At 40.8% G+C, this 27,926-nt stretch overlaps 1 protein-coding gene across 1 annotated transcript; it reads right to left on the reverse strand.

Annotated features, from left to right (window-relative positions):
- Nucleotides 1-7,778: 7,778 nt before the first annotated feature.
- On the reverse strand, nucleotides 7,779-27,918 carry acp2 (acid phosphatase 2, lysosomal). The gene is made up of 13 exons (XM_080758696.1): nucleotides 27,480-27,918; nucleotides 23,434-23,529; nucleotides 23,232-23,318; nucleotides 22,499-22,559; nucleotides 22,269-22,360; nucleotides 20,647-20,745; nucleotides 19,946-20,035; nucleotides 14,710-14,793; nucleotides 14,257-14,305; nucleotides 11,534-11,622; nucleotides 11,084-11,190; nucleotides 10,254-10,435; nucleotides 7,779-9,543 (listed from the first exon to the last, which is right to left on the reverse strand). Exons 1-13 carry the CDS (start codon nucleotides 27,603-27,605, stop codon nucleotides 9,401-9,403), a joined length of 1,305 nt encoding a protein of 434 aa, XP_080614822.1. The 5' UTR covers nucleotides 27,606-27,918; the 3' UTR covers nucleotides 7,779-9,400.
- Nucleotides 27,919-27,926: the final 8 nt, after the last annotated feature.

The raw sequence follows: 27,926 nt of genomic DNA on the forward strand, positions 1-27,926 counted from the left end.
TTTCCTACTTTGCTCAGTCAGTGCAAACAAAGAAAGACCAAACAGGAAAGCCCAGCATGGCCACCAGGCTTTATAGGGGAGGGGCTAATCAGTGACTACTTAGACCTGGGTAATTGGGGGCATGGAGACAGAACTCTGCACCATGCATCTCACATGCCTTTGTGGCATAAACATAAAGACAAGGATTTATAAACCGAAAGTTGTAGGTTAAAAAATGTGTCACATGACAACTCAAACCCGGGCTTCCCCAGAGTTGGTGTCGAAGTGTCCTTGAGCAAGACACTGAGGTTTAAACCCAACATGAGCATTTTTCTCTTTGCATCTTCATCCAATCTATCACTGCAGAGCATGCAATAGCATCAATTACACATGAGCTATGATGGTGCAATGGTTACAATTCAGGCCTTGCAAACAGAAGGTTCTGGGTTCAAGTCCAGCATGGGCATTTTCCTCTTTGCCTCTTTATCCAATCTTTCACTGTAGACTGTGCAATAGCATCAGTTCTGCATGAGTCATGGTGGTGAACTGGTTAGGACACTGGCCCTGCAACCAGAAGGTTCCTGGTTCAAATACAGTGATGACCTTTTTCCAATTTTGTACTCTTGTAGAAGAACATTTTCAGTCGATCTAATTTCTGAAAGGTGGGTTAAGTAAGACGTTCGCCGATAGATCTGACATGTCAGTGTGGCGCAGAAGATAAACCTGGAACTTAGAAACCAGAGGGACAGGGTTCAAACCTAACATTTTCACTGTCCATCAAAATTCTCGAAAGTGGGTTAAGTATTACATTCCCGATTATAGCTTACAGCCCATCGTGGCTCAAAAGATACATCCAAGGTTTACAATCCAAAGGTTACTGGTTCAAAACTCAAACAAAACTAATAATCAACCAAAAACTCAAACTCAACAAAAATCAACAAAAAACTCAAACAAAACTAAAAGAAACTCAAACAAAACTAATAATCAACAAAAAACTCAAAAATGAGTCAATATAAAAACTGAAACAACAAAACAAAAGCAATAAACAAAAATCATCAACCACAACAATACAAATGCCTAACCTAAATGCGTTTCAAAGCAAACTTGTCATACAATCTCTAATCATTAGGGTTCATTATGACAACAAATGAGATTTAGGTTGGAACTACTTTATTCTGCACTCGCATTTAATATTTCAATGAGCAGTGTTTAGTATAAATATAAGTTCCCGATTGTACCTTACATGCCAGTGTGGCGCAGGTGATAAACCGGGGGTTTGTAAACAGGACATTTAGGGTTCAAGTCCCCTGAAGAACATTTTCAATGATCTAAATTCTAAAAGGATGGTTAAATATGAGTTCCCGATTGTACCTTACATGCCAGTGTGGCGCAGGTGATAAACCGTGGGTTTATAAACAGGACATTCAGTGTTCAAGTCTCCTGAAGAACATTTTCAATGTCCATCTAAATTCTAAAAGGCTGGTTAAATATGAGTTCCCGATTATATCTTACATGCCAGTGTGGCTCAATAGATAAAAACTAGGCTTCATAAACCAAACGTCATAGGTTCAAACCTCAAACAAAACTAATACTCAACCAAAAAGTCAAACAAAAACAAAAATCAACTGAAACCAAAAAGCTCAAATAAAGTGTCATAAAAAAACTCAAATAAAAACAAAACTCAAATATCTCATTAAAAACAAATAATAAAATGTTTCAATCAAATTCATCTGAAGAAGACAATACAATTAGTTAAATAAAATCACTTTGCTTAATATGTAAATTTCTTAAGCTCCACCCCCAGGAGGCAGGCTCATAAAAGAATCCCGCCCCAGAGGCGGGTTCCAAAAAAAGATCCTCCCCCTCCCACCGGAGCCAAAAGAGAGCGGGAGGAGGGAGGCCGGATTTCGGCACTCTTTGCCTTAAAAAGCCCAAAAATGAAGGTTTACCCTGAGCAAGATTCAAACCCACCACCTTCAGCTTGTGAGACCTATGCTTTCCTCTTGCACCACTAGGCAATTCACACTAATAAGAATTTGGAGGTTGTATTTAAGGTTGAAGGCAGAGGTGACAGGTCAAGGGATGAAAATCCACTTCTGACACCTCTACCCCTGCCAGAATGATTATTCTAAAGGTATATGAGATCAGGGTTCATGACGACTCAACTGAGATTTAGGTTATTGTTTAAAACCATCTGTGGGAACATTTTTACTCTGTTTCCCACATTTACTCTTTCATTGAGCAAACAAGATGTTTAGTTTGCCATAATGTAATTACATTGCATACCAGTTATTGTCATCTCTTAGTCTTAGTTTTAGATGACCAAAACCTTTGCACTTTTAATCAACCAGAAATATAATTGTTTTGTTTAATACATTACTTTTGCTGTTCTCACTCCAGACTTTATTATTTAAACAATTAAGTTGGATATAAAGTTTTCAACAGTTTTCTCACAACAGTGCTGTGACCACAGCACTTCTTTGATAAGCTGAATAAAAAACTAAAAAGATAAACTAAAGTGTTTTGTGATTAGTATATATTTTTTTACAGATTTTGTTAAGTACATTTGCTGTTCTCACTTTAGACTGTTACAATAAAATGGTAATTAAAGTGTTTTCAACTAGTTTCTCAAACAGTGCTGTTATGACCACAGCTCATCTTAGAGTAGCTTATTTCATGTAAAAAGAAATACCACTTTATAGACTCATGGCATGCAGCATGTCAATCAAATCAATTATAGGCTGAGCTCCATACTTGTGAACTGCATTCTGTTTTGAGCTAGTGACTCAAGGATACCTTTTTTAAATTGAATCCAACTTCAATCCATTTCATGTATTTATTGCAACAAATACCAAACAATTAAATACAAAAACCAACAACAATTTGGGGTAACAACAGGACTATGGAAATTGTATACATGTGACCATGGCAGAGTAAGAACAGCTCAGTAAATTCAACTTGGGAATCCATTAAACGTGCTAAGGTAACCACACTGTTGATGTGTTCCACAATGGCAAGAGTAGACAAGCCTATAAGTAGAACTCTGTTAGAACCACAATATGAAGGTACAGATCACAAAGGCAACCTTTCTGCACATTTGGTCATCAACACTGATGTGTAGAGAAGGGATGCCTGCGAAACATTAGGCTAAAACAATTACAAACAGTCAAGCAGTTTCCTACTTTGCTCAGTCAGTGCAAACAAAGAAAGACCAAACAGGAAAGCCCAGCATGGCCACCAGGCTTTATAGGGGAGGGGCTAATCAGTGACTACTTAGACCTGGGTAATTGGGGGCATGGAGACAGAACTCTGCACCATGCATCTCACATGCCTTTGTGGCATAAACATAAAGACAAGGATTTATAAACCGAAAGTTGTAGGTTAAAAAATGTGTCACATGACAACTCAAACCCGGGCTTCCCCAGAGTTGGTGTCGAAGTGTCCTTGAGCAAGACACTGAGGTTTAAACCCAACATGAGCATTTTTCTCTTTGCATCTTCATCCAATCTATCACTGCAGAGCATGCAATAGCATCAATTCCACATGAGCTATGATGGTGCAATGGTTACAATTCAGGCCTTGCAAACAGAAGGTTCTGGGTTCAAGTCCAGCATGGGCATTTTCCTCTTTGCCTCTTTATCCAATCTTTCACTGTAGACTGTGCAATAGCATCAGTTCGGCATGAGTCATGGTGGTGAACTGGTTAGGACACTGGCCCTGCAACCAGAAGGTTCCTGGTTCAAATACAGTGATGACCTTTTTCCAATTTTGTACTCTTGTAGAAGAACATTTTCAGTCGATCTAATTTCTGAAAGGTGGGTTAAGTAAGACGTTCGCCGATAGATCTGACATGTCAGTGTGGCGCAGAAGATAAACCTGGAACTTAGAAACCAGAGGGACAGGGTTCAAACCTAACATTTTCACTGTCCATCAAAATTCTCGAAAGTGGGTTAAGTATTACATTCCCGATTATAGCTTACAGCCCATCGTGGCTCAAAAGATACATCCAAGGTTTACAATCCAACTCTTGAGGCAGCTGGGGGTCCATAGTAGAAGTCCATGGACCTGCAGACTGCAGAGGGGGAGACATGAATGAATTGTGGACCCTGTTGTAAACAAGTGTAATGATTAATTGGGTCGTCTACTCGTAGTTAACAGTCTTTGTATTGAGTTTGTGCTTGAAATGTACTGTAATTCTGCAAACTGTTAATAAATATTTCAATCAATCTGATTGATTAATCAGAAGGCGGGATAGAAGTGACATCACACATTGTGTTGTGTTGTGTGTATGGGTGGGTGTGTGTGTTTTGCCCCTACAGTTTAAACCTGAGGCAGTGTAAATGTGTCCATTTGAGAATAAAATTACATTAAAACAAAAAAAGTATTTTATGTATTTGAAATACAGAAAATACTCAATTTGAAAGTATTTAGATACAAAATACATCTCATTTCTTCCATCCCAGCGAAATACGTATTTCAAATACATGCATTTCAAATACTGCCCATCTCGGTTTGTGCCCACGCGCCTACTGTGGCCTCTAAACTAACCGTACACAGCAGATTAAACATCAAAATAATACCAAAAGCAAATAAAGTGCATAGCAGCAACATCTAAACCACATCAATCAATATTAATAATGGCCCAGTATGCACCCATGTCCTCAGCCCAATCATTGCACATTAGGCCATGGGACAACGGCTTCTAAAAGCTTTAGATTTTGAGATAGTTTGCCCCCAGCCAGCACACAGCAAATAAACAAATCAAAATAAGGTCAATATGCCAAACCAAATTCACATAGTAAAGTAAATATATTGTAAATATATATTTTATAAATAAAACATTAGGGCAATAATCAGTGAGGCAAGATACTAAGATAATAAAGTGACAAGTTTATAATTACTAGGGAACATTTGCATGTGCTCAACCAAACAAAAGCCATTAGCATTAGCAACATTGGCTGCAACAAACAAGGCCTACCATGTGCTTTCTCCTTCACCCTGCATGAGAGGGTACCCCATTTCCTGCAGCAGAGGCAAAATGGCTCTCAACTAGGAGGAACAAGACTTTTGTGCTTCCTGCTGGTCATGTGACTAGGTCAGGTGCAGTAGGTGCACCCATTCACCTGGATTCCCACATACATTTTGACCATATTTGAAAATAGCCGATCTACAAGCTCGCAATGCGGCGCATTGTTTGAGCTTGTACAGCTGCTATTTTCTAAAAGGTTTTTATACATTTGAAAACTTGAAATGGGACATTCTGCACAATGAGCATAGGCGGATCCTCAAAAAAGATGAAAAACGGCGTGCTATAGTATGCCGTACGATATGGGCTATAGCCCATGGTCCAAAATGATGAAAAACGAGGATTAAAAAAAATCAAAAATTCAAAAAACATGGGCGATAACCATCGTTTTTTTTAATTTTTTTCAAATCCTCAAAAATGATGAAAAACGGCATGCTATAGTATGCCGTACGATATGGGCTATAGCCCATGGTCCAAAATGATGAAAAACGTGGATACATTTATTTATTTTTAATTAAAAAAACGATGGGCTATAACCCAACGTTTTTTTCATATTTTTTCAAATCCTCAAAAATGATGAAAAACGGCGTGTTATAGTATGCCGTACGATATGGGCTATAGCCCATGGTCCAAAATGATGAAAAACGAGGATTAAAAAAAAATCAAAAATTAAAAAAAACGATGGGCTATAACCCATCGTTTTTTTCATCTTTTTTCAAATCCTCAAAAATGATGAAAAACGGCGTGCTATAGTATGCCGTACGATATGGGCTATAGCCCATGGTCCAAAATGATGAAAAACGAGGACTTTTTCTTTTTTTTTTAATTAAAAAAACATGGGCTATAACCGATATTCTTTTACATCAAACTTTTTTAACTAAAATAATCTTTACTTCGGTCACTGGAAAAACATATTTTCAGATGGGGGTCGATGGCCAATTACATATATTTTTGGGGGTCCTTGACATGAAAATGTTTGAGCACCACTGACATAGAAACATGGGCTTTTCAGAAAACTGTCAGGATTTAGAAGGCATTTGTAGAATAGTCCTCAGGTCTAAATGGTTAATGTTTTGTAATAAATATTTAAAAGAAATCTGCAAGTAACTAGTAACTAATGTTTTCAAATAAATGTAGTGGAGGTAAAAGTATAATATTTGGATCGGAGATGTAGTTGTTAGTAGAAGTAAAGAATATTGGGAAAAAACTCAAATTGCAAAAAAGGAATGACCGAAAGTACTCAAATTCCCTCGAAAACCGTTTTTAACATTGTAACATTGTAGTAACCTTGCAATAACATTGTAACACTGTAATAACATGATTGTAACATTGTAACACACTCACCGGTATGCCGTGTCCACAGGCCGGGGAGAGGCAGGGAGCCAAATCTGTAACTCTCCCCCCGCTGTTCTGAGAAGGGTTCCAGACAAGAGCACCAGGCATCATTCTCCTTTAGAAACAAACAAAAAAAGTATATATATTATAAAAAGATCAGACCCCGTCTGAAGTGAGTGGTGCTGTACTGTACTGTACTGTACTGTACTGTACTGTACTGTACTGTACTGTACTGTACTGTACAAGCCCTCCTCCCTGGCCTGTGTGGCCTTTGTGGTGAACAAACGCTATAACACTATTTTCGTGCTCGGATCCAGGGACACAGCCACACACATAGCTGTCTATAGGAGTGGTTGCACCACTCAAAAATCACACCCATGTGAAGTGAGGGTTGCTCATCATCATCGTACATCATCATCAAGAATGGTGGTCCCTTAGTGTTCCTGAGTGTTCCCACCGACATCTGACTGGTTAGCGGATTTGCTCGTCTACATACGACATACATTTTTCTTTCATTGTCAATGGCAATTTATGTTTTGATGTTTAATTTATGTCATGTTTGAAGGAAATTTGACCTAATTTCTCCTGTCATTGGCAAATATTGAGACGTGTGGGGACAAATGCTGTATTAAAAAAGAATCACACTCGTGTGAAGTGAGGGGTGTCTTATCATCGTACATCATCATGACATAACGTATGTCGATTTGCTCAGACACATATGACGTAAATTCACCATTCATTGTCAATGGGAACTGAAAAAAATAAACCGAACAAGAAAACTGTGTTTGAATTGATTTCGGACCAAAATTGGGCATAGGTTCGCCGTGACATTACTCCTTTAACCCATTTTGGACTGAGGTCGATTAAAAAAAGGCTTCTAGATCCCAAAAGAAAATCTGAAAAACCCGTCTTTCTTTGTCAAATATAAAATAGCAGACCTACAAGCTCGTAGAGCGCCACTCAGTGGCGCGCTATGAGCTTGTAGATCTGCTATTGTTGGCCGTTGTTATATAGGGAAACTGTTGGACGTTGTTATATAGGGAAAAACATAAGTAGGCTACAACAGTAAAAAAAATGTTACTTGAGTATTTCAATTTCCAGTACTTTTACTTCACTTTCAACACTCTCAGGGGCAAATATTGTACTTTTACTCAACTACATTCATTTGAAAACTTTCCTTACTTTATGTTAGTTTGTACATTTAGAGCAGTGGTTTTCAACTCTTCATATCAAGGCCCAGTATTTATTTATTGGGCATTTGAGCCACTGAACCACCATTTGATGACATTTAGCCTCTCAGACCCAAAACTAAAGAATATTTTCATGTCGTTGGATAAGATCTTGCTGTATTGATGTTGGTACCATTAGGAGAGATAACAGGCAGACGTTGATCAAAATAATTCTTCTACATTCTCTAATTGTGTGGACTTCTGATAAATTAAGTAATGCAGATGTTTAATAATTTAACTCTCGAGAGCGTAAAATGATACCAGGTCCATTTGGTACATCATTACTACAAAACACACATCAACCACATTAAGCCCTATATACACTTCGGCCATTTGAAAATTGCTGATCTACAAGCATGCGATGCGACACATTGAGTTTGTAGATCTGCCATTTTCAAAAATATTTGTATACAATTTATACATTTGAAAACTTGTGTGAAATGGGACATTCTGCATAGTAATTGCGACCGTAGATCACTATGAAAACCTGCAAAACAAGTGGCTCCGTCACCATATACGGGCGTCAGTCCATCACGACTTGTGACAAGCTCAAGCTACAAGTTCATAGCGCGGCACCGAGTGCCGTGCTATGAACTTGTACAGTAGGTCTGCTATTTTTTTTTAAATCATGAAAATGTGCCTCAAATCTTTGAATATATATTCTTCAATTTCAGTTTATGTATATACTAAGCTCTTCTTTTCTGACTTCCAACATGACTAAATGATCGGATGATAGTCACGATCAGTATCAATATATCCATATCATGATTCATGATATTAGACTGGATATTGTCTGTGATTTTGGATATTGTACAAAAAAACTTGTTTTAAACTCTCAGTTTAAAGGGATAGTTCAAAATAGGTCAACAATACAAATGATGCTAGTTTTGTGGATTCATTTACTTTTAATGCGTGGCCCCAGTTACCCCCCACAAAATGACCGGAACTAGTTCATATTCACCAAAACCAGAGCAGAACTCCTACCACGGGACTCGGGCAATCAATGAATACAGTTGCAACCATTATATTAATGGCAAGTATGTCATACAACTTAAGTTCAAAAATTGTGAACTATCCTTTTAAGGCTGGTGCTGGTCTTAGACAACCAGTCTCCTTTTCTTTGAGTAGTAGATGTCAGACGTAACCGATGGAGAAAATATTCAGTCCAATTTCGAACTGAAATTGTTTGAATGAAATATATCATGTGTGTTGCCCGTCCAAGGTCTGCTCCGAGTGCTGGTCCCGCCCATGACATCCCTCTGCTGTGATGACATCAATATCTTAAGAATTGATTCTAGTTTCAAAGTTTTTTTTATTTGACGTTTTAAAAAGGAGGTGCATATTACTGAAATCCTTCCTTAAATTTTATTTCTTCAATCTTTAGTTAAAAAAAGAAAAAAAAAAAGAAGAAAAAAAAACTTTCCTCCCGGACGCAACCGATGCAGAAGCTTTTCATGTCAATGCCGGGACTCTGGGTCCCCTATTAAAGATTCTGGGTCCCCTATTAAAGACTCTGGGTCCCCTATTAAAGACTCTGGGTCCCCTATTTCGACCAAGGTTGAACCGGTTCGGGAGACCTGACTGCTGCTGATGGCAAGCGTCTCCTCTTGGGGTCCTGACCCAAAGTTTTGGGGAAATCAGCACAAGAAGTGACCGAGGGGTTGGGGTGGGGTGGATGGGTCGGTATGGGGCGCGGGGGCGGGCCTCACACCCCAGAGGTCAAAAGGTCAGAGTTTCTAAAGTTCAAGGCCTCGTCGCTGCTGCTGCTGTCGTCGTCGTCCCCAGAGGAGGTGTGGCATAGGCCTCGATGTGGGAGGAGCTTGCACGTCTGTCAGGAGCTAAACTCCTCCCCATTGTCGACGTGGCGGTAGCCGCGGCTGCTGAGCGGCTCCACCTGCCGGTGGAGCAGCACGAAGAGGAGGATGACCAGGAGGAAGAGGATGGAGCCAGACACCGCCAGACCGATGATCACCTCTAGAGGGAGACACAAGATGAGAATGATGGATAGCAGCCTGAGCCAGCCAAGCGGTCCAGGCACCTAGGCTGGTAATCCAGCCTGACAGCGGATTTGAGTCCCAATCCAGACAACCTTTACTGTGTGTCTTCCACCCTTTTCTCTCCCCCTTTCCTGTCAAACTATTGTTAATCAATAAAGCCAAAAAGCCCCCAAAAATATCTTTAAAGAATGATGGATAGTTCAACTGTTTTAACCCATTTTGGGCGGGAACCCCTTTTGGTGTTAGCATAATGTTATGCTTTAGCTATTGAAAAATAGCAGATCTACAAGCTCATAGCGTGCCACCGAGTGGCGACTGACATAGAAACATAGCTTTTTCAGAAAACTGTCAGGATGTAGAAGACATTTATAGAATCTGATCTCAGGTCAGAATGGGTTAAAGATGATCAAATGGTGGTCCGTGGCTCAAATGCCCAATAAATATTGGACCCTGGTATGAAAAGGGTTGAAAACCACAGCCCTACAAGACTTTCAAACGAAAGGAGTGAATATTTAAAATAATAAATAAAAAAGGAACGGCTTTGGACATACAAGGTTTGCAAAATCATGAAAACCCCCTAGTTTGACACGTCACAAGCAGTCAAAAATCAACAATACTGGCAGTGGTACACACACTCTCGTCCCTAGTGTGTGTGTGTGTGTGTGTGTGTGTGTGTGTGTTTCTCACCGTTGTCTCCAATGAAGTTGGACGGCACTTGACACTCCTTGGCCCAGTCATCCGGTATGAAGGGACGTGTAATTCGGACAAAGTCCTCCAGGGGGCAGTCCAGGTCGCAGCCCGGGAGAGCCAGCGGGTATGCATCGGCCACTGTGCTGTCGTTGCGATAGAACATGGACACTGACACGTTGCTGCGGTGGCAGAAAAAACAGGTGGGTATAATGAATCAAATTAATGGAAATCAAATCATGTCTTTAAAGTTTAAATGCATGTTTCCTGTGTGCTTGAATGATATCCCTGTGTGCAGACAGACGTGTTCTTCTCTGTGTGTGTGTGTGTGTGTGTGTGTGTGTGTGTGTGCGCACGCACACACACACACACACACACACACACACACACACACACACACACACACACACACACACACACACACACACACACACACACACACACACACACACACACACACACACACACACACACACACACGGTACGTTACACACTCGCTTGCTACTTCGTAAATTAGATCTACGTAATAAAGCGACAACGTTTTGATGTTTCAGTTACATCTTCGTCAGGTCATGGACCTTCTGAACAGCTTTTCTAGTTTGACCACTTCAAATACTCTTTAATCTTATAACTACTAATAACATGCTCACAACACGTCGCAGCACGTCGCTGTGGAATCCAAATGACGTAGATATGCTTGTATTTCCACATCAATAAAATGTGTTGAATGAACGATATACTTTGTTGTTCAACAAATTGTGGAAATAGCAAATGTACAAGCTCACAAATTGTGTGTGAGTGTGTATGTGTGCGTGTAATGTGCATGTTACCCGTTGTCGTCCCTGTAGAGCTCAATAATGTGACAGGAGGCGTAGGGAGGCTGTCTGCCGTTGAACACACTCAGACTGGCCTGGAGGGCTGCTACCGTGGTGTCGTGCTGAGAAACATACAGTACAGTAAGTTACACCAATACTAAACAAGTCGCCCATTTACCAACTCACACACCAACGGACTACATGCAATTCTATCTTTACATGCAATTCTATTTAGTTTTACTCTTAGTTTGAGTTAGTTTTGCATTGTTTATTTTAGTGTTGGTCTATAAAAGGTCCATAGCTACAATGTTGCATCTGTAGGAGACAGAGTAGTAGTAGTAATAATAATAGGTAGTGAGATTAAAGTACCTATCGTATTTACAGGATTACAGATTCCTATTCAGATTATTGTCTTCCGTAGCTATAGTGACAGTAGTGCTATAATCATCATCACTATAATCTCACCGCAGAGAGCATCATCATCCTGAGACGCTGTTTTGGGTCGGGGGCGGCCATCTTGGAGAGGTTCTTCACTATCTCTCCTAACAGGACACCTGAGAGAGAGAGAGAGAGAGAGAGAGAGAGAGAGAGAGAGAGAGAGAGAGAGAGAGAGAGAGAGAAGAGTAAAGCGTAAAGAGGAACAGAAAATAAGAGATGAACAGCAAGACAAACCCTGAGTTGTGTGGGTAACAGGTGACAGATACAAGGAACTTGTATCCTGCTTGAATCTGCCCGATTTATACTTGGTTGCTGACTCGCACACGCCCCAAAAATAGCAGATCTAGCGTGAATTATCCTCTTTCTATCTGCAAAGTGTTTGTCTCATAGAAATCCACTGTAGATATGTTATGAGCAACTTCAAGTGCTTGTTTTCAGTAAAGCAACCTCATGCTGCCTCCCGCATTATATGCAAATTCAAAACAGGTGTTAGGCAGGGCCATTGAGAAAGAGCAATTCCAAACTCCAACACTTTTCTTGACAGGAAGTAGCTCATGACATACAGTATCTACGGTGGATTTTATGAAACAAACACTTTGCAGATAAAAAGAGCATAATTCACGCTTTTCATACAGCTGCAAAGTTGCTGCACAAATCGTATGACTCACCGTCGTGATTTTTCGGTAGTAGGTGTCATCATGAGCAGAATGAATGAGGATCGCAGTGTGGGAGAGTGAGTACAGATACAGTGTAAACATGACCCAGTTCAGTTCAAACCAGTGTTTTGTCTTTCTGGCTATAAATATTATTGATTTCACAATCACATGTTGCTCAGTCCTCTGTATAGGTGTGTGTGGGGGGGTTACCTAAAGCCAAGTACTGTATCCCAAACAGTGGGTCGGGACCCATGTGTGGGTTTTGTGAATAAAACATAATAATCAAAAGTCAGATAACTCACGAATAGATTGAACAAATATTTATTATAGAATGAGAATACAAGTGTGAATATAACATTTTATCTTGCCGTTCGGCTCTGCTACATTTTTCTCCCTGCTCGGCACAATTATACAACAATCATTAACCATTAAGAGCAGGGAGATAGATCTTAAATACCCCACCCAATTGGTCAGCTGATTGCCACGTCAGCGAATGACATGTGGGTCTTGCGAGTATATCTGACTGAACTAACTCCGCAAGCTACGTATCATCTTTTATTTTTTCAGTAATTTCATGAAGAAATTAGGAAACAAATATTTAAGAACTAGTGAAAATAGCCGATCTACAAGCTCACTACGCAGCACTCACTGTAGTTTTCACTAGTGTGGGTCCCAGGAAAACTTCTAATTTCCTTTTTGGGTCTTGAGCTGAAACGTTTGGTAACCACTGCTGTATATCTGATGTGCAAAACTGCCTGCTGTTATTTGGAGCGTAGTGTTTTTCCACACGTTTAATGTTCCCAGTCCTAACCTGTGGTACGCGACGCATTGATTCCACAGACACTACGGAGCATTTTTGACAAAAGAAAAAGGGGCCTTTCAAATCCACTGCGGTGCACTGCATTACGGCTTTGTCAAGCGTCTATATGAACACAATTGGCCCGTGTTCGGGGGAGGGAAGCTGGGCATTTGTCACTAAACATAGTACTCGGCGGGGAGTGTTGGGCGGGAGGAGTAGGACGAAGGCTCTACGTCCTCCCGGTGGGGGCGCCTTACTGGCAGTTGAGTCAGTAGGGTACGTACAACAGAAGTGACAATACACATAAATGTGTGTGGGTAGGAATCAATTGGCATAACGACTAAATTGTGGAGAAAAGGGGTGAACGGAGAACTGAGTGGTGCAATCCCCCCCCCCCCCCCCTCTCTCTCTCATTAGTAGGCAACAGTGCAGCACTAACCCTCTCTCTGTTCTGGCACAACAGCGCCCCTACTGGTACTCATTATACGTGCTCATTAACCAACACATAGGTGAACACACGGATACATCGGTGAACACATAGGCGGACACGGACATTGCTGTTCCTTGGAGTGGTTGCACCACTCAAAAAAGGGTGCACTTCCATTTACTACACGATTGTGAGAAGCAGCCTAGTCTGTCAGTGTCTTGTTGCCATAGTGACCTGACGTGTCGGTCAATGTCAAACCACAACCTTAAACTCATTACGGTGAGAGAATGAATGAGTGGTGGAAAAACACAGAAAGCGTGAAGTAAAACTGGCTGATGGAGGGCTTTAACCACATGTCTCACATTTCCCTGTCTCTACACAATTAGAGAATGTAGAAGAATTGTTATTTTGATCAACGTTTGCCTGTTATCTCTCTTATGGTACCAACATCAATACAGCATGGAGTTGTTGAGATTGAAAATCTTATGCAACACTAACAAAATATTCCAAGGTTTGTGTCTGAGAGGGCTCTATTTTCGTCCATGCTAAAACCCCTTATCCCTAAACATCTTTGCCTTTTTTTTCTTTTACGATTTTGATACACATTTTTGAATAGTCAAAATAGCCAATATACAAGCTCACAAGTTAACATGTTGATGTAGATCAGTATTCAAAAATGTTTTTCAAAATGGTAAAAAAAAAAAAAAAGGCAAAGAAGTTTAGGGATAAGGGGTTTAGCGTGGATGAAAATATAGGGCATAATCTCGTCAAATAGTGGTAGACCCCTGGGGGACCCAGTCAACTAATATAGGTGGCAATGAGGTGCATTTACTATATGATGTTCTAAACAAAGCCGACGGTGACCTACCTCCCTGCAGTCTGCTCTTCTCTTGTGCCTTGTAGACTCCAAACATGACCTGATGAAATGGGAAAACATTATTTCTCGCGTTACCATCTCAGCAATCCATCTACAACGGGTCTAGTATACATTGTAAAGGGGATATAGACGTACTTGTCAATAAACTACTACAATAAACCACTCCGACCTACTTACTTATACAATATACTAACGTATCACACATCATAGTAGAGTACAAAATGCATTTGGCATTGGCCATTTTGCAAATATTTCATGCTGAGTGGGGTCCACCCAATATTTGTGCATATAGGGGAAAAAAAGAAACAGCCGGGGGGAAAATTAAATAGGGCTTAAGTGTCTAAATTGTTTATTTTGCTAGGGGGGCCCCTCAAGGACCCCCGGACCACACTTTGAGAACCCCTGGCCTAATGTGATGACCTCTGTGACCTCTCGTGTCCTTACCTGAAAGCCAAAGTCTTTCAGTATCCTCAACGTCTCCATGACGTCAGGAGTCACCCAATCGGGAGCCGTCAGGTTGTGGCGCGACTACAGAAACACATTCATGCACATACAAAACAAACACGCAAACAGGAAAAGTTAAAATGATCCCAAATCGAAGACAATAAATAACAAATGACAAGACATCTCTCCACGTGCCCTTTTGAGTAAACATTTGTACATTTTTTCTTAACGTTAATGTTATGATGTGATCACTCAATTTATGAAGACTACGATTCTTTTTTCAAAATCTGTCTCGAGGAACTTTTACAGAACGCTGGTCTAAACTGATCTCATCTGGGTTTACTTTGACCTCAAATGGTGTGCTCAATCGTGTGTTGTTGCTAAATTCCTCTGCCTTGACCCTAGACAGAAAGTCTGCCTTCCTCCATATATACCACCTGCTAAGTATCTGCAGTGGTGGGAAAAGTTCTCAATTGTTTTAAATAAAAGTATCAATACTGCAATGTAGAATTACTCTGTTACATTAAGTAAAATCATTACCGTAAGCAATGATAATACCTTACAACTAAACTTTGTTGTTACCTGGGGTCAATTTATTAATGTATTAATAAAGTGGCCGTGTAATAAGCGGGTAAAATAATGACCGACAGAATGTTTAAACACTGAGACTTTTAATCATCCTGAAGGGAATTATATTTCATTAACAACTACCGCCGGGTCCTACATTATCGCTTGCATAACTAATACAATTGGGGTGCTTGTATTTTGTCTCCTTGCTCTTCTATTGAGACATTTATTTGGTGTCAAAGCAGGTCATGTCTCACCTAGACACATGGATCGAACACAAATTAAAGGAGAATTCCATGCTAGAATGCTTTCTTACCTTTCTTAGTAGTTGTTATGTCCCCACCAAAGAGGTCCAGGTGTTTTTTTGTGCAAAAAATCCTTATTGGCTATTTCCCCTACCATAAGCCCTCAAAGAATTGCATTGCATTGAATGGGAATTGAATGGGGCTATATGCTAATTTGCTTATTTCCATCGAAATAAGTAGTAATGTGTGCCGCTTGGGATATTATTTACATTATGAAGAGAGAGGAGAGGATATATACGAATATTTTGAGCGAAAAAAATTGCACAAAAAAACACCTGGACCTCTTTGGTGGGGACGTAACAACTGCAAATAAAGGCAAGAAAGCCTTCTAGCATGGAATTCTCCTTAAATAAGATAAGTCGAAAGTTGTAAATTAGTTTCCTTTATGAAGACAGAACTCCAACTTAAATCTATACATCAATGCATCTATATTGGTCTTGAGACAAATAAATAAATGAAAATTCAAATAATACTATGTCAATGTCTAATCTATATACATTGACGGAAAAAAACAACAGAAGCAATTATTAATAGGTCAGTACAAAACACACTACTACTACTTACAAATAACTGTACTGTACTGATCTGCAGAAAAGATCACACTAGATCAGGTTAGGCTGGTTTGACCTGAACACATCGACATCTAGGTTGGTCTCCCAAAAACATCAACCTTGTGGGTGACATATCCTGGCTACTTAGGTAACATTCCCACCCAATACTTCGGTGGACTTGATGCGAATGGGCGGAGAAGTTGGGATTCTTGCATAATTAATTTGCTGCGGTTTGGCTTCACACTGCGCTGTAGCCTATAACCACAGCAATTGAAAACGCAGCAGGGACCTTATGAATTATCAATTCATAAACTACACAGTGAAATATATATGGGTTAAAAATATATATACTTTGAGTGATAGTTAGGACTTTAGGACGTAAAGTGATGGTAACGTGGTTGCAGTGTGTATCGTCAGGGACTGGACGTGTGTGCGTGCGTGCGCAATAACGGATGTCTTCTACAACTTTACCAACTTGTTTTAAACATTTATAAAGTAGCGGCTAGCCTGCTAAAGCCTACCTACATTAAATAAACCTGGTAGGTTACTAGGAGTAGCCTACTCTACACAAACACACATACCACTTTTATCTGACTCAGCGGAGCCGCCCGTCATGATTCCCGGTCCAGGTCTGTACTACGAGTGCAAACACTTTATGCAACCTGCAACATTGTGCAAATGTGCGATGGAACCTAATCGCCTCCATTCTCTTGCTATACAGTATATCCTGTACACTGCATTGTTCGTATGTGTAACCTTCAGCATATAAGCCTGTATGATGGTCTGGCCATATTGCAATAAGGGCTTCCATCTCTTCATTAGACGACGTGTGGTTACGGGTCATCTTTATGCGTTGTTGCGTAATAATGCCTTCTCCTTCCTTCTCGTGTGCCAAATACCAACTTATTCATCCCACATTGGTACATTCACTCCCATATGTTTAATGCGATTGCATTCACACCTGCAGTGATCCTCACTCTGCTGCGTTTTGAAGCGAAACGAAACCCCCGTTTTTAGGCTGAGTAGAATGCGGTTCTTTGATGCACATTAGGATTCAACTGAGGCTTCACACCTGCCAAACGAAGCACACTTTCCGACAATGTGCAGCAGGATTCGTTTTAATCGCAGTAAAGCTTGCTGGTGTGAAGGTCACCTTAGTTAAAACTCTGAAATACTTCATTGTACATAAATGGTGAAAATGGCAATTGATGAATTTATGTACAAGCTCACAAATGTATGTACATCGACGGCCTTACTATGTGGTTTGAGCTTGTAGGTCGTCTTTTCACCATAGACTGTAAAAAATATGGACAAAGCGTTCCCCGGGTCTAACATAAACGTAAAATGAAGCCTGAAATCCCTTGCACTGTAAGTCGCCATCTTTCTAGATCTGTTTGGGCCCAGCTGAGCCATTGGCTGGCCCAGATTCCCCCCTTCTTCTTTGTTGGTTTTTATTTTTACTCGAGTGGGTGGGGGATCCCGTTCATAGACTGTAACGGTAGGCACGCCCCTCAGAACATACGCGACTTTATGATAATTGTTTTAATAAATGGGACCATCATTTTCCAAAAAGAATATTATGACATTAGAAATGAGACTTTAAACTATTGACTGGAAGCAGAAAGTATTCATGACCATGTTTATTAAGGTAATACAGTCTAGGTGAAGTTGGGCCCAAATACATGGATCTCTATGGAGCTATTGGTTTTTTTGAGCCCACAACAGGCCATTATATGAATTTTCAGGAAATCCCGATTTCCTTAGTGGCTTCACAAAATATCTGTCTGACTGCCCCCCTGATTTTCACCCATTATGACATGCCCAGAATAGATGCATATAACAAATATAAGCCATTAAGTTTTTCCCACCAGAGTGTGAGTTCCACTTGACTTGTTCCACTGACCACCAATGAACTCATTAAGGAAGTATGCTGGAACAGCATTCTCTGCATTTTACACCCACCCACATGTAAACCAATTTACACCAAAGGCTATACAGCAGATATAAAATATTTGCCTGGGTCACTGGGTGCACCAAGGACAGACAGTGTTTGATTAGATTAGCGTGTTGTTTAGATCTACGCTAGATTCACCTTTTAGCTGCTATTATAGTTTCAATGTGCAGATTATTTTTGATAGTATATTGTTTAAACCAGTGGTAACCAAACTTTTCAAGCCCAAGAGCCCATTTTATTCCCAATTGTAAACCAAGATCTACCACTAAAACGTGTTAGAAAAAAACACTTGTTTTTTTGCTATTTCTGACAGGCTCAATGCATGTGCACACATCCACACAAAGACTAAAGCTTAAATTAGAATAAATACTTATAGTAAGTTATATTATCAATGTCAAATAATATTAAGACAAATGTATTAGAAATAAAAAATATTAGGACAAAAATACAAATAAACTTCTTTGTTGAGTTTTTTTTAAATAAAACAAAATGCAAAGGACATGAATTGCTTTTACAGCACAATATTATGTTTCTCATTTCAATGAATATTCACATTGGCAGATGTTCAAATGACATAGGCATAACATGACCATATATATTTGCACAGATATGGTGACATACTCTCAGGGTCAGCCCACCTTTAATGAGACTTGTGACTGCACTTTATCTGCAAGCGTTTTGAAATCTGGTTCATAATTAGTGATTGCCAGTCTGAGGGTGTCATTAAGTGTCATTAAGATGTGAGTCAGTCATACGAGTTCATGATAGCGTCCCCGACACGTTGAATACTAAACTTATTTGTAAAGTTCGAACGCCAACTTTTAACCAAACGTGGGAGAATAATTATTAATTACTTAAAAGACAGCTTAGACAGTGGTTCCCAAAGTGGGGTCCGGGGACCCCCAGGGGTACCTGAGGGAGTTCCAGGGGGGACCCATCTATTTTGTTCATGTTCATAAAGTGCTAAAGTGTTTAAAGCAGTGGTTCCCAAACTTTTTCATGTCAAGGACCCCCAAATTGACACTACTTAGCCTGTGGACCCCCATTTGAAAAGATATGCCAGGGACCCCCATAAGAGACGTACACATTTAGACGTCTACATTTAGACGTCTGTATACATTTAGACGTCTACATTTAGACGTCTACATTTAAAATTGCGGCCTGTGCCCAGCACCATGCCAAAGCTTTTTCCTGCAGGAAACACTGCTTGTGGTTGTAAATATATTGTTATCCGTGTTGCGAGGATGAGGGGGTACCTGGAAAAATATCTACCCCAAAAGGGGTACCTGGTCCAAAAAAGTTTGGGAACACCTGGCTTAGAGGACAGGATCTGGTCAATTCCATTTAAAACTGCATGTGAGTACGAAGCTAAATGTGATCCTCTCTGTCAAGATAAACTCAACTGTACATTTATTTAAGGAACAGGTTGGTTTCTTTCACTTCCTTGTTTTCAAAGCGCTACTCTCCGGCTGTCATCAAACAGATGTCTGGCAGTCTACGACTGCAGTACTACTCGAATCTCTATATTCATCTTTTTATGTAGTGTAAATATCCAATCTAAAAGATCACAATGCGTTACAATGTGATTGCATTGAGAGCATGCAGATCTGCCCTTTTCGACATTTCTGGACATTTTAGAAAATGTCTTTCTGTGGGTTTTATAAATGTTTAACCAAGGAAAGGTATTTAACATGACTAAATAATACCATTGGATCGATTCTTATCGATTTTCTGAAAAGTAACGGTTTCAGATATACATGGTCTTGTGCATGTCTTCACATACAAACACATTGTTGTACGTTTTATGCGTCTCTCCAAGTGTGTCATGTGTGCGTGGTGCGCAAATGTGTCCTCCTCACCTCACAGAAGAGCGTGTCGTACACACTCCACACGGACTCCACGGTCGCATTTTTCAGCCCTGTGTTATTCTTCACCATCTCTATGAAGTCCTGAGAAAAGGGACAATGTTAACTTAAAACTGCATTGTTGATTTCGTCTACTAAAACTATGACAAGAGGAAAACTAAATAAATACTAAATAAAACGTTGACTACCTAGACCAACACTAAAACATTTCAGATGACTAAAATGTGACTACATTTTTTATTTTATTCTATTCAAAAGACTATATGACTAAAACAAAAATTGCTGTTAAAATCAACACTACTTTAAAAGAGGATGTGAGCACTGCTCACGTTTCTTCTAGTCGTGCGTTACGGGGTGCTCGGTCTAGAAAACAGTCTGAGGAATTACCAGCATTCACGGAAATGTCCATCAAGCACTTTTATTTTGTTGACACCGGCAGCATACAGAACAACGTATGTATGCTGCGCTTGCCACTACTGTATACTCTCTAAAAGTGCACGAAGAAGAAGTGAATGACTGTTCTGTGAGTGCTGTTATCCCTCAGGACGCCATACTGGGTAAGAAAACAGCATCAAAAATATAGAAACCAAAGAGAATTTCCAATTCACAGAAAAATCTGTAAATAAAAGGCTTTTAATTTTTGCTTCAGCTTCGGCTGATCTAAAAAATAATTCAAGGGAAAAGGAGAGGAGAACCTTGTAGGTGTTAGTCATATTGAGGAACTCCTCCGAGTGCTCCGTTTCATTCATTAGCTGCTTGTATCGGGGACACTTTCCCATCGGGAAGGACAGCAACTGGAGAGAGAGATGACGAGAGACACATACAGATGACAAATGGCCAGAGAGAACCAGAGAGAGAGCTATACAGAGAGTAGTCCCTGTAGCCAAAAGAGGTGATAGTCAAAACTTTATTTTTGCATAGCACCGTACATCTGTAGAACATTTCTTCAACTCTTCAAATGTGTTACCATACCATGACTCTGATAAAGATGTACTCTTCTGCACATACAGTTAGCACCTTTGTAAATAAAAAAAAGACAATAGGCTCTATGCACACAGAATAACTCTTCCTACTTCCGGGCCGCTTCTTGGAGGCAGTGGTGGCCGAACGGTTTGCGGAGTGGTCTTGATATCGGAAGGTATCCCCGGACCGGCACGTTAAAATTAACACCGCTGAAGTGCCCTTGGACAAGGCATTGAACCCCTACCATGAAATGTTCTATGAGCAGGGCCTGGCTGTAAACAAGTTCTTGGGCTTAGTCCAGTTACCCTGGGTAAACATAGTACCTTTCCTTTCCCTACTTCCTTCACAGGTGTTACTGATTATACTAACTCTGTTCCATTTAGTGCAGTGGTTCTCAAACTTTTTAATTTCAAGGACCCCCCATAACACATTTGGAACCCACTCAAGGACACTTTGAGACCCACTTGTGTAGCAGAGTGATTCCAGTATGCCAACATGCACAATAGCAACAACCTGACTCTGCTTGCCCAGAATGGAACAGAGACTGAGGGCTGTATTTTGCGTGTCTTAAGAACCAGGTCTTATTCCCTAACTTGAGTAAACTAAAGACCTGGAGGCGTGATCAATGCCATTTGGCTATTCTGAGTGGCCAGAGTGCGTTTATGAGGTGGTCAGACCCACGTCTAATCGTTATGCGCTGAGTGTTTCTAGGTCAAGGGGCTTAATAGCAAATTGCGCAAAGCGAAAATAATTAACATATGGACACTCCCACAATGCTAAAATATTCAGGAACGCCGTATGCCATACGTGTGTGCGTTCAACACGGGACGATAAGGCTTCTATAATACCATTGTGCGCAGACCGAGGCCAATTTATGTCTTACCCCAGTGTAAAACGGACATTCAAAATGGGGCCATTAGTATCATCGGTAACACCTGTGAAAGAAGTAGGGAAGGGGCCCAACCAAGTTCTTAACAAAATGGCACGTAGCTCATTACCCGCCCAAGATGCTCCAGTGCTTTATTCCTTCTGTCCATCCAATAGTCTTGCCCTTCCTCAAGTGTAGTATTTGTTGCAAAGCGATAGGAACTACAACTGCTATGTTACCACAGTTGGCGGCTGTTACTAGGTTACTGTTAAGGTAAACAGCAAGGCAGGCAAATGTGTCTGGGAGTGCTGTTATCTGGAGTAACTGGCCGTGGCACTCATTAGAAATGACTCAAATGCAAGGTAGAAACTAACCAAGGTATAAATATTATACAATAATATAATGAAAGTTAGAACATTCACAACACTATTGACTATTGTACATGCGACACACGCACACGCACACACACACACACACCCCCCCTACCCTCTCTTGGTCTTGCGGTACTGTGTGTACAGGTATTGGCTGCCACTCCAAGTCCGGATTGAAGACCTGCCTGCCGCTGGGCGGATACAGTCCTAAGAGATTATGATGATAATATTCAAAATATATATAAAATGAGGATAACGTAACAGTGAGACAAAACAAAGTTATAAAAGAAGAGAAGGACGGACGAGGAGAAAGATGATGAAAGACGTGAACAACAGGGTTCAGACCTGCCAGGTTGGATTCTGCACTCATCAGGGTGCGATCGTAGTCTGTACTGCGAACCGAAATCTGAGGACAGAAGGATGAGTTTTGAACTTTAATCCATTAAGACCGATTCTACAAATGCCTTCTAAATCATTAGTTAAGCAAGTAAGAAATTCACTTAGGATTTTTTTTAAATAGCAGATGTAAAAGCTTGCAGTGCGCAGTGACACTAAATAAAAAAATGATTTTCCGATCTTAATGCACTCACTTCCTCGATCTTGTTGATCATTTTAAGTCATTAAAATGTTTCTGTAGATAGTTACCTGAATAAATAAAGTCATCATCATTGAAATTGTCGGTTGCATGTGTTCTGAAGCATGTGGTCCGAAGTACTAACAATCCGACTGGCATTAGTCCGACACCCGAACCTCACAGGGAAGCCACGGGTGAGTCTTAACCGGCAACGCATGTCAGGAGCCACGGGTGAGTCTTAATCAACCACGCATGTGTCAGACTGTTGCATGTAGGACTGTAAGTACGTCGGACCAACATATGCCCGACATTGTCTCTGTAAATCAATGTTTAAGAAACTTCTGACAAAAAAAAGAAAACAAAACTGTTGGTACTGTGGTATAAAAATCATTGGCCAAAAGTATTAGGTAACCTTGTGTTTTGGTGCATTGCTGTGTGAAGCTGGAGAGTGGAAATAGGAAAGGATAGTGAGAAAGGTCCACCGTCCATCCTTGCATGCCATACCTCATGTCGATCGTAGGCTGCACTGAGGAAACTGCCGTAACGCTTTCGGAGAAACTGGCCAAGCTCAAAGTGCTGCCTCATCCCCTCCTACGCATAAGAGAAAAGGAATTGACCCAAGCCAAACGGGATCTGTGAATGGTTGCCTGTGTAAATTAATATGAAATTAAATGTATGCAGATGCTCGCACGTTGTTTCTGTATACCTGAGAGAGTTGTCCGAATCCTTGTGGCCAGGCACTCTCCTGGTGTTCGTCAGTGGGGTAGGCTTTGACTGGTGACCTGTCACCATGACGGAACAACTGAGGGGGGTGCAACAAAGAATATTTTTAGTGTCAAGAAAAGAAGCAAAATGGCCAGCAATATGGCTGACATAGGTGAACCTGAGGGCCACATTACAAAAATGGCAAGGGGCCAGTTGATCGCATGGAGACACATCGCTTGAAACTCCAGGAAGAGCAATGTGTCTCTAAAAGCCTGGCCATCGTCAGGTATATAGAATATACCTGACGAAGGCCATAGAGATATTAAATGCATGGTCAGGGACCACATGCAATACCTTCACGGACCACCAATGGTCCACGGACCACCAGTTTCAACCACTTGTTGAAAACCCCTGCTTTGATTGATTAATTGATGGGCCAGTCAAAAGTTTGAGTATTAAATCAAATGGTGCATATAGCACTTTTATCCAAAGCGCTTTACATAGTGTTCACCCATTCACACACACATTCATACACTGATGGCGGAGGGAACCATGCAACATTGGGAGCAATGAGGGTTCAGGGTCTTGCTCAAGGACACTTTGACACTAACTCTGGGGGAGCCCTGGATCGAACTGGAAGCCTCACGTTCCCATCCGGCCACTCTACGCCTGAGCCACTGCGGACCGGAATTGACCCGCAGGCCTGAGTTTGAGTATCAGACACGACATGACGAGTATTCTGTGTTCCGTTCTGCGCAGAGTGCAGACGTTAAATGATCTGAAATAACATGCAAATGTTATTATCCATTTAAAGCAGCTCGCCTTACATTGCACAATGTTCCATTTATAGAGCCTGATAAGACAGCGAGGACAGATAGCCTACAGAGATCTTAGTACACACAGTACAGTGTAGGTCCAGTGGTGGAAAGTAACTGAGTACATTTACTTAAGTACTGTAATTTTGAGATTTTACTTTACAGTAAATTTACTTCTACTCCACTACATCTCATATATCTATATGAAAGCCAGTTAACCACTTGAACCCTACGACTATCACTATTCTGTGCACATCATAACGGGCAAAACATTCAGCAAAAATAGGGGAACGTTCAGCAATAATGGCTGCAATAATCTACAAGCTCATGACGCGTGGGCTTGTGTAGGTCAGCTATTTTCAACAAATAAATGGAGGAATGTGGTGTAGAAGAAGGAAATGGTGAGGGGACCAAGTATAGTCACCATTGGTGAGGGTCTATATATATGGGTATATATATACAAAGTAGTACCCTATATATATATATATATATATATATTATATATATACACACACACACACACACAATCAATTCTACACTGTCCCCCACATTGCTATCGCTGATTCACCTTGCTAAAGGTTGTTAATCACCTAATGTCCCCATGCCTTCTCGGGTCACAGGAGACCATGAGATGAATCTCACACCTAGTTGCAAAGCATTCTCCACCAGCCACTAGATCAAATCAACGCTACTCATAAACAAAACACGAAGTTGGTAAAACCGAGGCCGTGTAAAGGACAGAAGCGTTGTATGCCTGGCATGCGGCTGCGCCATCTGAGGGGCAAACTGGAGCCAGACGTTCGATGGAATGCATTGAAGTTAATCACAGATGGATGGACAAACGTATGAACAAAACATCTTTCCAGGTAAATAAAATACATGTTCGTTGCTGTTTGCTTTGTTTTCTGATCTCGTTTTTCGATGCACATTATATAATCTCAAAGGAAAAATATAATCATCCCAAGGAACACCTGTCCTGGACTTGGCTCATGGGTGGCACACCGTTTGAGAACAACTCGGAATTTGCCTCGGATCATGTTAACTCCCTTCCCTGTTTCTCTGTTGTATAATGTACAATAAATGCCCCTCAAATGTCAACACATTTTTTTATATATAAAGTATGTGATGAAAAAATGCAGCTGAAAAAAGTGACTGACAATCCAAGGTTTTCATCTAACGTCAGCAAATAGTTCCCTCTTTCACTCCTGGATAGTGTGCATTCTATAACCAACACACTAAACAGTGTTCAAGTGGGTGACCTCAGAACACCATATACCGGTATGTGATCAATATCACATCATTAGTGCCCTGGTGATAATCAGCTGTCATTCAAAAAGGCTTAACAAAATAACTGTGTCCACTTTTCTCTATTCTATATTTCCACTGATATTTCAAAAATGCCAGATCACCAAGCTCACAACTTCAGCTGCCAGTCAAACTTCTATTTCCGAATAGCCAAAGTATAAAATAAGGTTAAAGTAGTTAAACAAACAATGCAGTGAGTACATTTTGCTGGGGATTATTATTATTTTATTTTTGAGTGGCGCAACCACTCCAAGGAACAGCAATGTCTGTGTCCGCCTATGTGTTGGTTAATGCACCAGTATGAGTAACAGTAGGGGCGCTGTTGTGCCAGAAACAGAGAGAGAGAGACAGTGCTGCACTGTTGCCTGCTAATGAGAGAGAGGGGGGGGAGAGAGGAGAGTTGCACCACTCGGTTCACACGGGTGTGATTTTTAATATATATATTATTATTTTTCCCCCTGGAAATAAAAATGTCTGTGTTTCTGAGGCTAGTTAACTTATAACTGAATCGTAGTTCAGACCGTTAGTTAAATCTCTCTCAAATTTTGCTCCCTTGCATTCTTTGATTGCAAGGTGGGTCCACACGAAAACCTTGCCAGGTGACTAAAGGTGATGGCCCAGACCCCCACCCCATAAAGACAAAGGCCAAAATGTGCATCCTATGGCAGGACGAGGGTCTCTCTGCTGAATGGGCGCGGTGGTGGGGCTGCCAGTCCCTATAGTGTTTTTCTAAAGGGAGGCAAGGTCCGCACTTAGGTGACAGTGGCCTCACTTGCCTCTACAGTGTGTGCATTACTGCCAGAATTCCTGAATATCTTTATTACTTGATATTTGCTGTCCTCATTTTATGTTCAGTCTTGTATCTGAACACAACTGCACTTAACATGTGTTGCCTGATGTGACCTTGATTCCTTGTTTAGACTGTTCTTACCCTCCTGGCTCAAAGCTTATGTCTGCATTTGAGACTTAGGATGTATATAGGTCATATTATTTTGTTAGTATTGCTATATAGACTGAAGTGTTTCTTCAGTAACAGGGGTCTTCTCCCCTCTCCGGCTCTTGTGTAAACCGAAAATTCATTTTCAGGTTGGAATGCCAATGTCATCCAATGAGTGTCATCCACATGATACAGGATAAACTAATGAAATTGGAAGTGATGAAACAAGAAAATGAGCAGACACAGTTGGAATTTGAACAGTATTTTTTTTTTTTTGATGAGTGAGTTGAACTGAGTTCCATTCATCTCCTATTTGGATTAGGTTGGTAGTTTGGTACCCAACTAAAAATGTATTTTCTGTATACTAAAAAGCTGGAGAGACAGGGAGACCCCTATAGCTGTTACCAATGATTACTATCAGAATATAGATTTTTAACCACTTGAGCCCTAGCATCCCTATTTTGAGCAGACACTTGTGTGAACAGCAACCGCTTCCAGTTGTGTTGTTCAATGATGGTGAAAACAGGCCATAAATAAAAACACATACATGGGTTGAAAAGTTCTGCAGACTCCAATAACGTCAACTCAAGCCACCTACAAGTGTCCTATTTGCACATATCCAGTCGCTGATTTTAAGATTCCTTAGAAAAGATCGTCCGAAAACATATGGCTTTATTATTACACTGTCAGCACATAAGACAGTGACAGTCAGTCACCTGACTGTTGATTATGCCCAGAAAGCTATGCACGCTGCCTTACCACATCCCTCTCATTATTACAAGTATCCTCCATTTACTTGTTGTTTACTGCTTAGCACGTGAAGGCCTGGATGGATCTATCTGACCACTTTTAATAAGCCTTTATATTTTACATGAATTTAGATCAAAATGTTTAGGGAAAATTACTTAAGACGAAATAATAACAGACATGCTTTGACAAATTAGACACAGTTCTACATTCTTTCTAAGAAAGAGCGAGCCTTTTACTCACCACTGTCACGTAAGATAACGTTCTCTGTGCAGACACTGCGGGGTCCCACACACAGCCCATGCCCACCAGCAGCAACAGCACCGCGTTGGACAACATTGTGGCTTGTTGTCTAGCTTGACAAGACATTTAAAACCATACATACATATACACAGTTACACACACACACACGGACGCACACACACGGACGCACAGCTATACAGCGAACAACCGCAGGCAGCTACAGTAAAATCCACAAGACGGATATGGTAAAAGCAGTGAAGCACAGACGATCTCTACTCTACAGTAAACGGTTGTTTGAGCAGTTCACGCGCCAGCTTCCTCATCTCAGTGGACTGTTGTCATTGTGTGTGTGTGTGTGTGTGTGTGTAGTGTGTGTGTGTGTGTGGACAGACAGAGAGACGGCCGGACGGGGGACAGACCTAAGGGACAGCACAGCCGCGTCGTGTG

Source organism: Protomyctophum bolini (genome assembly GCF_963924005.1).
Source record: "Protomyctophum bolini genome assembly, chromosome: 24".
Classification (NCBI taxonomy): Eukaryota; Metazoa; Chordata; class Actinopteri; order Myctophiformes; family Myctophidae; genus Protomyctophum; species Protomyctophum bolini.